The sequence below is a fragment of the Elephantulus edwardii genome, unplaced genomic scaffold (assembly GCF_000299155.1).
Source record: "Elephantulus edwardii isolate Elephantulus edwardi_28Jun2011 unplaced genomic scaffold, EleEdw1.0 scaffold00059, whole genome shotgun sequence".
In the NCBI taxonomy this organism is placed as follows: domain Eukaryota; kingdom Metazoa; phylum Chordata; class Mammalia; order Macroscelidea; family Macroscelididae; genus Elephantulus; species Elephantulus edwardii.
This window is the reverse complement of record NW_006399809.1, coordinates 4,319,682-4,334,129: the sequence shown is the minus strand read 5'-3', so window position 1 is coordinate 4,334,129 and position 14,448 is coordinate 4,319,682. Positions and strand designations below refer to the sequence as shown.

Here is a 14,448-nt window from a genome sequence, read left to right as displayed (position 1 = left end):
GTTTTTTTATAAGAACATAGGGAGGGGCGTGTGTGTGTGTGTGTGTGTGTGTGTGTGTGTATGTATATATATAACATATGTATGTACACATGTTGACACACACACACACACACACACAGAGTGAATTTACTTTTTGGAGGTTGCTTATAGAACTTTGGCATTTTCTGTTTACGCTGCTTCATATAAGCTTGTCTTACTTTCTTTCTCAGTTAAGTTATAGTCTGCCAAACATAGTCAACCTGGAAAAATACCATTACTTTTATGATACAATAAATATGCACAGTGTAATTTGTCATGGATAATCACATATATTCAAGGATGAGGGAAAAAATAAGGGGTTAAGAATTGGCAGAAAGATGAATATAGGGTTGTTATTTAATTTGTGTATAAAAACTTCAGAATTGTATTTAATAGAATATGTGGGCCTCGCTTTGGCGAAATCAAAGAAAAAGACATTGACTGGGGAAAACGCTGTGTGGATAAATTTGATATCATTGGAATTATTGGAGAAGGTACCTATGGACAAGTTTACAAGGCCAGGGATAAAGACACTGGTAAGAATGCCATGTGGAATGTACTTCATTTGTTTTGTGTTTTTCTTCCAAAGTATACCTAAGAATTTACATAGGGTCGGACAGTTAAATGGGAAAGATCTGGTGTGAAAAATAATGTATACAGTCTTTGTAGAAATACAGAAAAAGAACTAGTAAAATGAGTATGAGAATAAAAAGGGGGGATAAGAACCAGAGGGGTGAGGATGGCCAGGGGATAATCATAGGTTTGCACAATTTGATGGGGAGAGGGACACGTGGGTAAAGGAAATGAGAACTTTGTAAACAAACCAATATAAAAGAGAGAAAATTATTATTTATTTTAAAAAGTATACCTAAGAATGTAAAAAAGTTTCAAAAAACAAAAATTTTAATTCTGTCACACTTTGGCTTTAAATTACTTTTTTATATCTTTGGTTATGTGTGTCATCCTTTAGTATTTGTTATGTGTTGTATGATGGGATTTATATGTATATTTATTTTACTGTGAAGAATTCTTACAATGTAAGTAATTAATGGTAAACATTTACTGGGGAGATTACATCTCTTAGTCAACTTTTTTTTTAATTAATTTGAAATCTTTTACACTTAAAATTTGTTGAAATTACTTTTGTCCCCTTAGGAAATTGTCTCTTTTCTTGAAAGCCAAGTTTAGCAACTTCATCTTTTAAGAATGTTATGAAGAACCTCGTTTATGCATTAGAGGATAAAGTAACTTTGTCATAAGCTACATGCAGAAGTTATACACTTCAGTAGATATTGAATAGAGGCAGTCTTTAATCATACTTCCTTGTTAAAATAAGCCAGTGGATTAAAATGGCACAGGTATTTGAAGCCATTTACTGTAGTGGAGACATTCTTTTTCCTAGAAACATTTGGAGACAATAGAGCAAAGAATATTAATATTTGGAGTGATTTTGGATTATGAAAAGATTAAATTATAACTCTTAAAATGGTTTTAAGACAAGGAAACGTAGTATAAAAAGACTTCATTAAATATGAGTGAAATAGGTTTTGATGACTAAAAAGATAAATACCTCCTTTGAGATTGAAGCACAGCTTCTTGCCACTAGGGCACCAGAGCTCTAAAAAGATAAATACCTCCTTTTGGGATATTTACAAGCATAGTATTTTTTTCTTGAAAGTAATAGAATGAAGATATCTTTGTTAAAGTTTTTTCTTTTGGCAGAATTTTATTTTTGTGTGTAATTTATTCACACAAAATAATGTACGGATTTTGTCTGATACAAAATTCACTCATAGCTAAATTACAAGACATAATGAGAAGATCACATTCCTTTGAGGTAGCTATATCTGGTTTTGAATCCCAGTTTGACTTACTAGCTAACTGAACAGCTTTGGGCAGGGTGATTGAATACAGTTTCTTATTTTCCCAGTGTACAATATTCCATTTGTCCAGAAAACTTTTATGCATACATAATCAGGTGTGTATATTTACACTTCTCCTGTTTTAGAAAATATAATGGCAGTTTAATATAATTTCAGTATCTCTTTTTACTTAACTATCTTTGAGAGCATAAAAATAGCAATGCATCTGACTTGCATCATTCTTTTTAACAGTTATTTCAAATTCCTTGATTTAGATAAATTGTTCATACTTGATTTAAACAAACATGTAATTTTTTTGAACTTCAAATATCATTTGGAATATTGTAAATGAAACTACATTTTATATAATCTTGACGATGTTGGAACATAAATTATGAATTAAATATTTGAAATTAAGAATAAAGTCATACAACTTGTTGGTAATGGGATTTTATTTAATTTTTTAATAGGAGAAATGGTAGCCTTAAAAAAGGTACGTCTAGATAATGAAAAGGAAGGCTTTCCAATTACAGCAATTCGAGAAATTAAAATTCTTCGGCAGCTCACCCACCAGAGTATTATTAATATGAAGGAAATAGTAACAGATAAAGAAGATGCTTTGGATTTTAAGAAGGACAAAGGTATGTGCATGTGTTGAAATGACCAATTTTCTTTGTGTTAATGATGTTTCTAACTTGAAATTTGCTATAGACACTGACCATATGAATAGTAATCTGTTATAAAGGCTGTTGCCCTAATAATAATAAAATTTCCATTTTAAGATACAATTTAAGATTTTTTTTTATTAAGTGTTTTTTTTGAGTTACTATTATATATGAAATACTCTCTAGTGCTATTGGGGTTTTTGCCCATCAATGTATTATTTTCTTCAATTTTTGTGATTGAAAAACAGTTGCTAGTTGATTATTTTTACTCTACACAATGGTTTAGTATACAAGGAAACTTTGTAATAGGCATATATGTTATTAAAAATAGTCTTCAAAGGTATATAGGCTAAAAATCTCCTGAAGGGTCCTCTAACAAATAGTACAACTACTAACTTTGTCACACATATTTTGAGTGTGTTGTTGGAGGGGCCAGTCCTTGGGGAAGACAGACATTAATGCTTTGATAGGTGGAGGATCAGTGAAAGCGAAGAAGACCCTCAACAAGATGGATTGCAATGGTGAGTGTAACAGTGGGCTCAAGTATATCAGAGATGATGATCGCAAAACACAGGGCAAGGTTTAGATCCATTGTTCATAGGGCCATAAGGTGGCATGACAAGAACAGTATACAAAACCTAATTTTTATCTGTGCACTATCCATGAACAATGAAATAAAATCTTTCTAATAGCCTTAAAAGAGTAAAATACTTTGGGATAAAATTAACAATTCTTATACTGTCAAAGCTACTTAACATTATGAAAAAAATTAAATAAATGGGAAAGATCTCATCTTCATAAATCAGAATACGTAATTTATTTTTAATCAAATTGAACTTCTCTGATAGTTTATAGCTGTTTCCTCCTTGCAAGTATCTGTGTACATGTGCTATATGGTTTTTAATTTTTTTCCACAACATCATACTGAGAAAAGTACAGCATTTGTAAAAATAGTAGTTCATGCAATTCGCCAATAATCATAAGTGGTGATACATATTTGCATACAAATATGGTAATATTAAAATGACACCGTTAAACTGATACAGCTACAGAGTCAACACTGACTTTATCAAAATTGCAGCTGCAATTTTTTTCCCCATAAACTCAAGATACCTATGTAAGACCAAACAGTAGTTGGTATTCATAAGGTTTGCATATGACAAAACACAATCAGTTTGTGTTTTGTTGGAAATCAAGTAGATTGAGAGGTTTGTTTGTATTGGAAAAGTTTATACAAGATGAAACTGGAGAGGAACTTTGGAGCTACAATGGTGATTTTATTTAATCCTTGACATTTTTTTTTCTTTTCCTTGCTGTGTACAGTTGAATCAGATCCGACTGGCATAGGAGATTGCCCCTCCTTCTCCAGCAGAGAATCTGATGGATATTCTTTGGCATTTTGATAGGCCTAAATAGTATCTTTTCATTTTATATTACAATGGAAATTGAGAAGCAGCCCTGGTGGCATGTATAACATACTGTTCAAATCTACCAGCTATGATGGTTGGGAGAAAGATGGGTAATCTCTTGCCATATCTTAACCTTATAGGTGGTTTTTATTTCTTTATCTGTCTATCCATCCAACTGGTTTATGATTGTTACTCATTTTTTCTAATATGGTATTCTTTCTCAAAATTAATTTTAAATATTCTTTCTATAACATAAAAATTTTCTTCTTCTGAGTTGTTTTTATGTGCCGTCGAGTCAACTGTGGCTCATAACGACCCTATGTGCGACAGCCCTAAACCCTGTTCCATCCCTTGTCAATCTTACTGTCTCTGACATACCTCTCTCCATTAACTCAGTGACTGAATCAATCCATTTCATCAAGGGTCTTCCTCTCCTGCGCTGTCCCTGTACCCTCCCAAGCATGACATCCCTCTCTCTAAGGATTGCTCCCTCCTTGCAACATGTCCTAAGTATGTCAGATGAAGCTTCAGAATCCTTGCCTGGCTCCGCCTTCTCCAGGATGAACTTGTTTGTTCTTGTATAGCAGTCCATGGTTTATTCAGTACTCTTCTCCATCACCACAGCTCAAAGACACCAACTCTCCTTCATTCATCCTTAGTCATTGTCCAGCTCTCTGATGCATAACAAGTGATTGCAAAGACCATGCATATATCACGCCCACCTCAGTCTCCAGACTGACATCATTGCTCTTCAGTAGTTTGAAGACGTCTCTGACAACAGACTTTCCCATCTCAGTACATCTTTTAATTTCTTGGCAGCTGGTGCCAAGAGTGTTGTTTGTAGAGCTGAGCAAACGGAAGCTGTCAGCAATCTCAATCCCATCACCATTTACCATGGTGCTGCCAATTAGCCCAATGGTGAGAATCTCTTTTTTTTTTGCCAAAAGACTTAAGCAATTTATGAAAAATAAGATCATATGTCATAATCCAGTGACATTTAAACCAAGATTACAAGGATAGTTCAACATTAGAAAGTCACTGTCATTTGCCACATAAATAAAACAAAGGAAAAGAAATACGTAATGATATCTATTGATGGAGATAAGGCATGTGATATAATCCAACAACTTTTTCTTTTAAAAATTCTTAGCAAAATATTATTAGAAGGGAAATTTTTCAATATAGTTAAGGGCTTTATGCAAAACCAGTGGATACCAATTATACTCAATGGAGAAAAGCTGAGAGCCTTTCCTCTGGAAATGGGAATGAGAAAAGGATGTCTCTTATCAACATTCTTAGCATCGCACTAGAAGAACTAAGAATCAGGTAATAGAGATAAATTAAAGTCACATAAATAAAAAATAAAGATGTGAGATGCAAATCAAAGAGAATCTTTTGTTTTCTTGATGTTGAGCTTCAGTCCATATTGAAGGCTGCAGTCCTTGATCTTCTACAGTAAGCACTTGAGGTCCTCCTCAGTTTAAGCAAGCAGCGTTTTGTCATCTGCATAATGCAGATTATTGATGAGTCTACCTCCAATCCTGATGCCACACTTCTCCTCATAAAGCCTAGCCTCCCATATAATCTGTTCTGCATATAGATTGAAAAGATAGGGAGATTAAGACCCATCCTTGACGTACACCCTTCCCAGTTTTGAACCATACAGTGTTTCCTTTTCTCTGATGATTGTCTCCTGTTCTAAGTACAGGTTTCACATAAGCACAGTCAAGTGTTCTGGGATTCCCATTCTTCTCAGTGTCATCCACAGTTTGTTGTGATCCACACAGTCAAATGCCTTTTCATAGTCAATGAAACACAGATAAAACATTCCTCTGGTACTCTCTGCTTTCAGCCAAGATCCATCTGACATTAGTTATAATATCCCTAGTGCCATAGCCTCTTCTAAATCCAGCCTGACTTCAGGCAGTTCTCTGTTTATGTGCTGTTCCATTCATTTTTGGATAATCTTCAGCAGAGTCTTGCTTGCATGTAATATTAATGATATTGTTCGATAATTTCCGCACTCTGTCGGATCACCTTTCTTTGGAATGGGAACAAATATAGAGCTCTTCTAGTCAGTTGGCCTGGCCTGGTGGTCGTCCTTCAGATTTCTTGGCACAACTTGATGAGCACATCCAGGGCAGCGCCTGTTTGTTGAAATATGTCAGTCGGTATGCCATCAATTCCTGGGGCCTTGTTTTTTGCCTATTCTTTCAGAGCAGCTTGAACTATTTCCTCACTACAGACTTTTGCTTGTATGTTTCATGAAATCCTTCTGTGTCTACCAATTCTTTTTTGTACCATGACTCTGTATACTCTTTATATCTTCTTCTAATGCTTCCAGGATCTTTTAATATTCTTCCCAAAGCATCCTTAAGTATTGAAACTCGAGGTTTGGATTTATTTGTCTGTTCCTTCAGCTTAAGAAATGCTGAACGAGTTTGGCCCTTGATTTTCTGACTCCAGCTCCTTGCACATTTCATTGTAATACTTTACTTTGTCTTTCTGTACTGCCTTCTGTCTTGATTTCTTCCCTTTGCTTTGGCTTCTTGGCACTCCAGTGCAATATTTAGAGTTTCTTCTGACATCCATCTTGATATGTTTTTGCCTCCTCTGTTTTTGTAGTGACCTTTTGCATTCTTCCTGGATGATATTCTTGGTATCGTCCCACAGCTCATCAGGTCTTTGCTCATTAATGTCCAAGGCCTCAGATCTGTTCCTGAGATGGTTTTGAAATTGAGGTGGGGTAGACTCAAGGTCAAACTTTGGTTCCTATGGACTTGATTTAATTTTCCTAAGCTTCAGCTTTAACTTGCATGTGAGTAGTTGGTGGTCTGTTCTGTAATCATTACCTGGTCTAGTTTTCACAGCTGATACTGAGCTTCTCCAGTGATTCTTTCCACAGATGTTAAATCTGTCTGATTCCTATGCATACCATCAGGTGAAAGCCTTGTGTATACCCTGCTTTTATATTTCTTATAAAATGTATTTGCAATGAATAAGTTGTTGATTGGGCAAAATTTTGTCATTCTAGTTGATGACATAAAGACTCCCTACATAAACATCTCTTCCCCCCCCCTCTGTGTTTCTCAGATGTGTGTTTATTAACTGCTCATTGAGCTGAATTGAGAAGAAAAATATTTCTAAAACAGATTGAATTCTAATTCAGAATAACAAAATAAACCTTTTATGATTATAATCTTACATACTCAGTAGAGGATGTAAGAAGATGTCTTATTTATATTTAATTAATGTCAAATAAAGCATTTAAAGGTATCATAATCTTAATTAAGAATTTCTGTCTCTGGGTCACAGAGGCCTTTAGTTAGCACTATGTGTTGACATTTAGAGCTTAATGAACATAAATGTGTAAATGTTCACCAGATGATCCAGGTAAAAGTATCAGAGTTAAAGGAAGAGGAATCAATAAGAAAGTAAGAGATGAGTGAGAATGGTAAGAAGTGCCTTTTTATACTTAATGATTCTATACATTCAAACAAAAAAATGTCTGCTCTCCACAATACTGAGTAGTAGTAATGTTAGTTTAAAGAGTAAGATGTGCCAGCCTTAGACAATGGTCTTTTCAGTTATTTGCTGTACATCAAACCTGGACAATTAGTAAGGATGACAGAAGAAAAATTAATGCCTTTAAGTTGTGGTGTTGGAGGAGAATACTGAATAAGCCCATGGACTGACAAAATTGCACACAGATGTCTTGGAGAAAAGTTCAGTGAGAGTACTCCTTACAGGCAAGTTAATGGTGAAGCTTTGTCTCATTTACAATGGACATGTTCTTAAAAGGACCTGTTCCTAGGAAAGAGACATCATGTTTGGAAAGGTCTAGGGTTAGTGAAAAGAGGAAGACCGTCAACAAGATATATAGACACAGTAACTAGCAGTGGGTTCAGGTGTGTCAGAGAGATGACGATGTTAAGGATAGGACATGACTCAGATCCACTGATCATAGAGTCACGATGAGTTGTATTCAATGCAACAGCACCTAACAATAACATACTCGGCATCGTATTCTGGTTCTCATGGAGTTGTTTTAATTTTCTGCAGCTTCAGCTTCAACTTATTTATGTGTAATTCAATTCCTAATTTATTGTCAGCCCCACACTTGTTTTCACTGATGCTATTAAACTGTTCTGCCAACTCTTTCCACAGATGATGCCGATTTGACTCCTGTGTATTTTGTCTGGAGAAGTCTCTCTGTGTCTGTGTGTGTGTGTAATTTATAGTTGGTTGTATTGGGTTTTTTCCCCAAAGATATTTGTAATGAGTAAGTACTGATGTATAGAGCATATGATCTCTGAACTTGTTACCAGTACCTTATTTTCTAATCACTAATATTTCTTCTTTGTTTTTAACTTCTATTCCAGTCACTAGTTATGATTGGAATGCAATCATAAAAAGTTACCTTGATAGGAAATTTCATCAACTTCATATTGCATAAGTTGGTAGAAATCTTCAGTTTCTTATGTAGCCTTTAGTGATTTGTGCGTAAATGTAAATAATAGTCATCTTTACAAATCTTTGTTTGAATCTTACCAATCACTGACAGCATTGTACTTGAATATTGTTATGTGCCATCGAGTCACCTGTGACTCACATTGACCTTGTGTACAACAGCCCTAAACCCGGCTTTGTCCTCTGCCAATCTTACTTTCTCTGACACACCTACCCCCCTTTACCCCAGTCATTGAATCAGTCCATCTCATCGAAGGTCTTCCTCTCCAAGATCTTGAAATACTCCTTTTGACAATGAATGTGACATCATTCCTCTTCAATTTGTCTTTCCCAGAGTATAGGTTCATTTTACTTCACTGATGCCTAGGATGTTGATCTTTTTTATGTCTCATTTCAGCTTTATGCAACTTAGAATTTTCCAAAATCTATTCTTCATATATTCAGTGTTCTGATTGTTAATAGATATTTGCAGTCTTTTCTCCTCATTTTGAGTTGGGCTGTATCAACAACTGGAGATCTTTCCTTGGCTAAAACCTTTATTCCATCCAGGTTATTAAGATAAACATGACTTTAAGGAGGCAGCTATTTCCCATATTTTAAGTACCTTCCAACCTGAGAGCCTCATCTTCTGGCACTATACCAGATAGCATTTTGCTGTTAAAGATTTTCAGTCTTCTGTTATTTCTGAAGTGGATAGCTTTTGGAAGCTTTACTGAAACTTGTACTTTGTGTGTAACCCTGCTGGTATTTAAATGCTATTGTCATGCCATTTGACGTAAGCCACACACAAGAGACTTACATACAAGTCGTATGATGACTTACATACAAGTGGCTGAAAAATTCATTTTTGATGGAACAGTTGTTTATAAATTAGGGCTTTGGTATTGGAAGAAACAAGTTGTTTTTTCCTCTAGGGAAATGTCATTTTATGATTATACATTAGGAATAGTGCTGATCCAGACCTTGAACTTTTTTCTGAATGCTTAGTAGCATTCCTTAATCATTAATAGTAGAAGTTGTCAAGAAGAACAGAAAGAGTCACATTTAAGTAGCTGTGATTAACAGATGAACCACCAGAAATGGAGGGAAAATCGGCTCCCAGATTGATTTGGATTAGGCCTCCTACATGGAAAAGAGGGAAATAGCAAGTACAGAAAAGAAAGAAACTCAGTAGCATGCTGTGAGAGATGCAAAAAGCAGAAGCAGTTGTATAGTCTAGAAATAAAGAGAAGGTAAAATTCTCTGACTTGAGAACATTATCAGAGTTAGTGGATGCGTGCCCCTTGTACCACGGCAGTGGAGGCGGTGGCGGCGCTTGCTCCCGAGGATGAGGTGACTGTGTAGCAAGTACCAGCTCTCCTGCTCCACTTGTTCTTGGCCACCATCACAAAGTACTTGTCCTGAGTGACAAGGGCAATCAGGTAGCCACATTTGCAGACTTGATCCCCGCTGGGGAAGTCTTCTTCCATGGACTCTGAGCATGGCTGAGGACCAATGGCCATTGATAGCCACATGCTTCCCTGACAGGATAACCTAGTCCCAATGAGTGTGGTCAGGGTTCCTGAGGAAGGAACTGAGGTGGTTGTCGCTGCTGGTGGAACTGGCATTTCTACCCTCTCAGACTCTTTGTCATTTAGTTGGAGCAAAGGAGCTACTCCCTCAGGTCACAAATGACTCTCTGAGTGTCTTGGGACAAAGGGTTTTTCTCGAAAGCGTACTAATGACTCTGGCCCTCAGTGACTCCCAAAGACACGAAACAAAAAGTGATGTTCAAGCTGAATGTGATCGTTCAAACGCAGGATCTCAAGTTACTTAATTTATGATGCCTGTGAAATTGCAAATTTGAAGGTCCTGAAAAGTATACACCATGTTGGAAAAACATTGGATTTGATTCTTTCTGAAATAGATCAGTGTTAAGCTGTTGTGATATTTCCCTGTGGGAGATCTTTTAAAAACACCTTTAAAAGACTCTCAGATTGAACAAGCCAATAAACTTTAGGAAAGGATAAGTTTGCACTTAAAACTAAGGATCATGCCAGGTACATGTCCTAAAATAAATCTCACATTCCTGGTGTCAAAGTCTTTGCTGAATTTTAGTCTACAGCTTGACTCTACAAAACCGAGAACTACTGCCTCCCTTGTTTCTGGAAAAACTCTTAGTGCAAGTGTAGTGTTAGTGTAAGTTCTTGAAGTCTCAGTGTCTATCTGTATTTTGTACACAGTGCCTTTTACTAGAAGATCAGCCATCTGTGGGTTGACATGGGTCAAGACTATGTTTGAACTGTCCAAGAAGTGATCATAATTGCAAAGGAAAATTTGGGGAGTTTAAGGGAAAGGGAGATGTAGTTATTCTAAGAGAATGGTAAATCATTTCACTCTTGCCCTAGGCTAGGCTTCAAAGGGTCTAACAGGAAGCTATGAAATAAATACATCATAAAATAGACCTCATCCTTGCCCCCTTAAGAATGGACTCTGTTAGAAAGAAGCAATAGCTCCTTTTAAAAAATGCCCTCATTGACGCAAAAAAGGAAATTGGTTTTAGTTGTCCCAAAAATATTGTATGTAAACCATCATTAAGATTTGCTTTGTTAACAGTGGTTTTTCAGCAAGGTATATTCACAGGTGCATAGAGCATCCATAGTTCCTGAAAGGAAGTAGAGACAGAATGTGGATGTTGTGAGTGCTGATTAGGGCGATAGCTGTATGTTTCTGCTACTTAATTTTTTCTTTTTATTATCAGTGGTATTAAGGTACTTTTAAAGTCTTCCCAAACAGGGTTTTGCTATAGAAAGCAACATAAAAACAGTGATGAATTTGAAAGTATTGTGAGTGAAAACATTTTAAATGACATTTTAAAATATGTTGAAAAGCATTAACATACACATTGAATAACATTTGTAAAAGACTTAAGCGGAAAAAATATCAGTGATCAGAGTTAGAATTCTGTGTGACAGTTCATGATTATTGAGGTATGATGATAGCAAAGAACTGGCTGTAGCATTGTCACCATTTAGGGCCTGTAACCTAAAATACTGTTGTAACCTAAAAGCTGTTAAATTGCTGTGTGGCTTTGAACTCTCTCTGAGGAAGCTAATATATTATTTCTTCATGTTGAAAAATAGTGCCAGCTGTTATTCAGATACACAAACCACTAAAGGCAATGATGAAGAAATAGAGGATTTCTACCCGTTTTTACCATCTGAAATTGAGCAAACATGCAATCAAGATACATAGGGACTAGAATGCAAAAGTAGGAAATAAAGAAGAGCTGCTAGATAAAAAAGAATGGCCTTGGTAATAGAAAGAAGGCTGGAGAATAACATATTTGTACAATAATTTTTTAACATAATATCTCCAAATGCCTTTTGGAAAAACCGTAAATGACAACTGTGCACTTAGACCTCATCTGATGAAATAAATAGGAATCAGAATGATCATATCTGTGAGAAGAAGGGATAGAGAAGCTTAATACTAGATGTAAAAACAATGCCAGGGGCTAATTGGGGGTCAGGATCATCAATTAACACACACAGGGTCAAATTAAATCTGAAGAAAATTGAAACAAGTCCATAAGAACCAGAATAGGAGTCTATTCCTACTGAATTTAAAAACCCATCTAAACAATAGATTTGATACATTTAACGAACACTCATCACCAAAGAGTAAATGATTTGTAGAGTGATAATATCCAAGAAGAAAGCAAAAGGTCATTTACAAAGACAGAAAGGAGAGAAAAGACCCAAATGTGTGTCAGAAGAGACTCTGAAACATGCGTTAGAATGAAGAGAAACCAAAACAGGAAAAAATGCTGAAGTTAACAGTGTTAAACAGAAGATTTCAAAGGCCAGCTTGAGAAAAATAGAAAAATATTTCAACTGCTGGTAAGGTAAAAATCTGACACCTTCTAATACTTATATAGTAGTGGGAAACTAGCTTTTCTTTAACTAAATAACCTCTGGCCGTTTAACGTAGCATTTTTGATGGCCTTAGGTGAAAGCCAGGCTCTCATTTGATGCAATAATAGGAATTTCCCAATTAATAAATACTAACTTTTCACCGTACTCTTAAGCTTGAAGTAAAACTACTACTTATGTCCATAAGGCTTTAAAAGGAAGTTTTCTTTCCTTGTCTTCCTCTTAAGCTTTTCAAAAGTAATTGACATTTTCACGTTTTCTTACCCATTTACTCAGCTTAAAAGAATTTACTTGTCTTTTCTTTGTACTCCCTTTAAAAATCTGCATTCTGCATCTGGGATTTACTCTCCTTTCTGGTATTTGACAAGGCAGGATTTGCTTGCCTGGAATTATTAACAGGCCTGGACATCTAGACAAGAGAAGATAGTGTGGGAATTCTCACTTATTGCCCTTGTTTCCCCTATAAAAGCCCCAGTAGCTTCTAACAAAATAGAGACAGCTTTGGGAAGCTTACACCTATTTGTTGTATGCATGCACATGAATATTTTTTTTTTAAAGTAGCAGGCTGCAGAACCCTGTTTCTCCAGTAATAACATTATATTATTTTACAAGTAATATCATTCTCAAGCTGAAAGAACAGAAAAACACATTGAAGCCTTGAGCTGTAATACTGAAGGATTCATGGACAAAATATTAAATGATACAAGGAGCATCAAAAGAAGATGAATATACAATGCCACTGTACCAAAATTTTAATTTGTAGACACTGATCCATTTCAGGAAGTAACGTGTGGTCAAGAACCAGTGATAATAAATGAAGAAGTATAAACTGCGTTGAACAAAAAAAAAAAAAAAAAAAAAAAACTCCAGGAATTTATAGAATACCAATTGAGCTGTTTTAATAAAACAAATGAAGCCCATAGAATCACCGGTCTATGCTAAGAAATTTGGAAAACATTACCTTGCCAAAAAATGAAGGGATCCCTGGTTGTTCCCATTCCAAAAAAGTGATTGAACAGAGTGAGGAAATTATTGAACAGTATTACTAATTTTACATACAAGTAAAATCTCATCTCGATAAACAGCTGGCATAGTGCATCAGTAGGGCACTGCCAGAAATTCTCTCTGGATTGAGAAGTAGAATGAAAGGTAGTGGTTTTTCATGTCACATGGATCTTGGCTGAAGGCACAAAATACCAGAAAGATGTTTACGTGTGTTTTATTGACTGTACACAACAAGCATTGACAGTAGGAATCAAAGCAAATTATTGATCATATTGAGAAGAATGAAAATCCTAGAGTACTTAATTGTGCTCATGTAAATCCTACATATATACCAAGACGCAGTTGTCAGAACAAAGGAACACACATGGTTTAAAATCAGAAAAGATGTGCTTCAAGGTTGTATCCCTTCACCCTATACTGTTTTAGTATTTGTATGCTGAGCAAATAATTCGAGAAGCTGAATTCTAGAACTGTAACATCAGAATTTGAGACAGATTTATCAATGGTCTTCAAAATTATGCTGATGGCATAACATTGCAGAAAATATGTAAGGTTTGAAGGACTTAATAAAGAACATCAAAGACTACAGCTTCAATGTGATTTACATTTCAATATCAAGAAAACAAATCCTCATCACTGTACCAGAAGGCAACATTATGATAGATGGAGGAAAAAATACTGATGTTGTCGAAGATCATTTATGTGAACTGTTGGAGCAGCGGTCAAGAAATCAAAAGACATGTGGCATTGGAGAAAATCTGCTGTGAAGGATGTCATCAACGTGTTAAAGAGCAAGGCTGTCAAAGACTGAGGTGTTCCTGTCCTATGACAGGGTGTTTTCAGTTCTTTCCTATGTATCTGAAATTTGAAGATTGAGTAAGGATGATTGAAGAAGGATCAATGCCTTTGAATTGTGTTGGCATCTTGTTAGGTGCTGTTGAGTACGACGCATTAGCAACTTTATGAACAACAGATCTAAACCCTGCCCTTTCCTCTGCCATCATTATAATCTCTGACATACTCAAGCCCATTGCTACAGTGATTGTGTCAATCCACCTGGTTAAGGGTCTTTTCCTCTTTTGCTATCTCTCCACCTTTCCAAGCA

The 14,448-nt window shown here is 35.7% G+C and overlaps 1 protein-coding gene across 1 annotated transcript in view; it reads left to right on the top strand.

Moving 5' to 3' along the window:
• Positions 1–14,448, top strand: part of CDK13 (cyclin-dependent kinase 13) — a 166,060-nt gene that overhangs the window by 42,594 nt on the left and 109,018 nt on the right. Inside the window, exons 5-6 of the mRNA XM_006887619.1 lie at positions 415–554; positions 2,351–2,521. Coding sequence (XP_006887681.1) covers positions 415–554; positions 2,351–2,521 — 311 coding nt within the window. The remainder of the gene's footprint in view (positions 1–414; positions 555–2,350; positions 2,522–14,448) is intronic.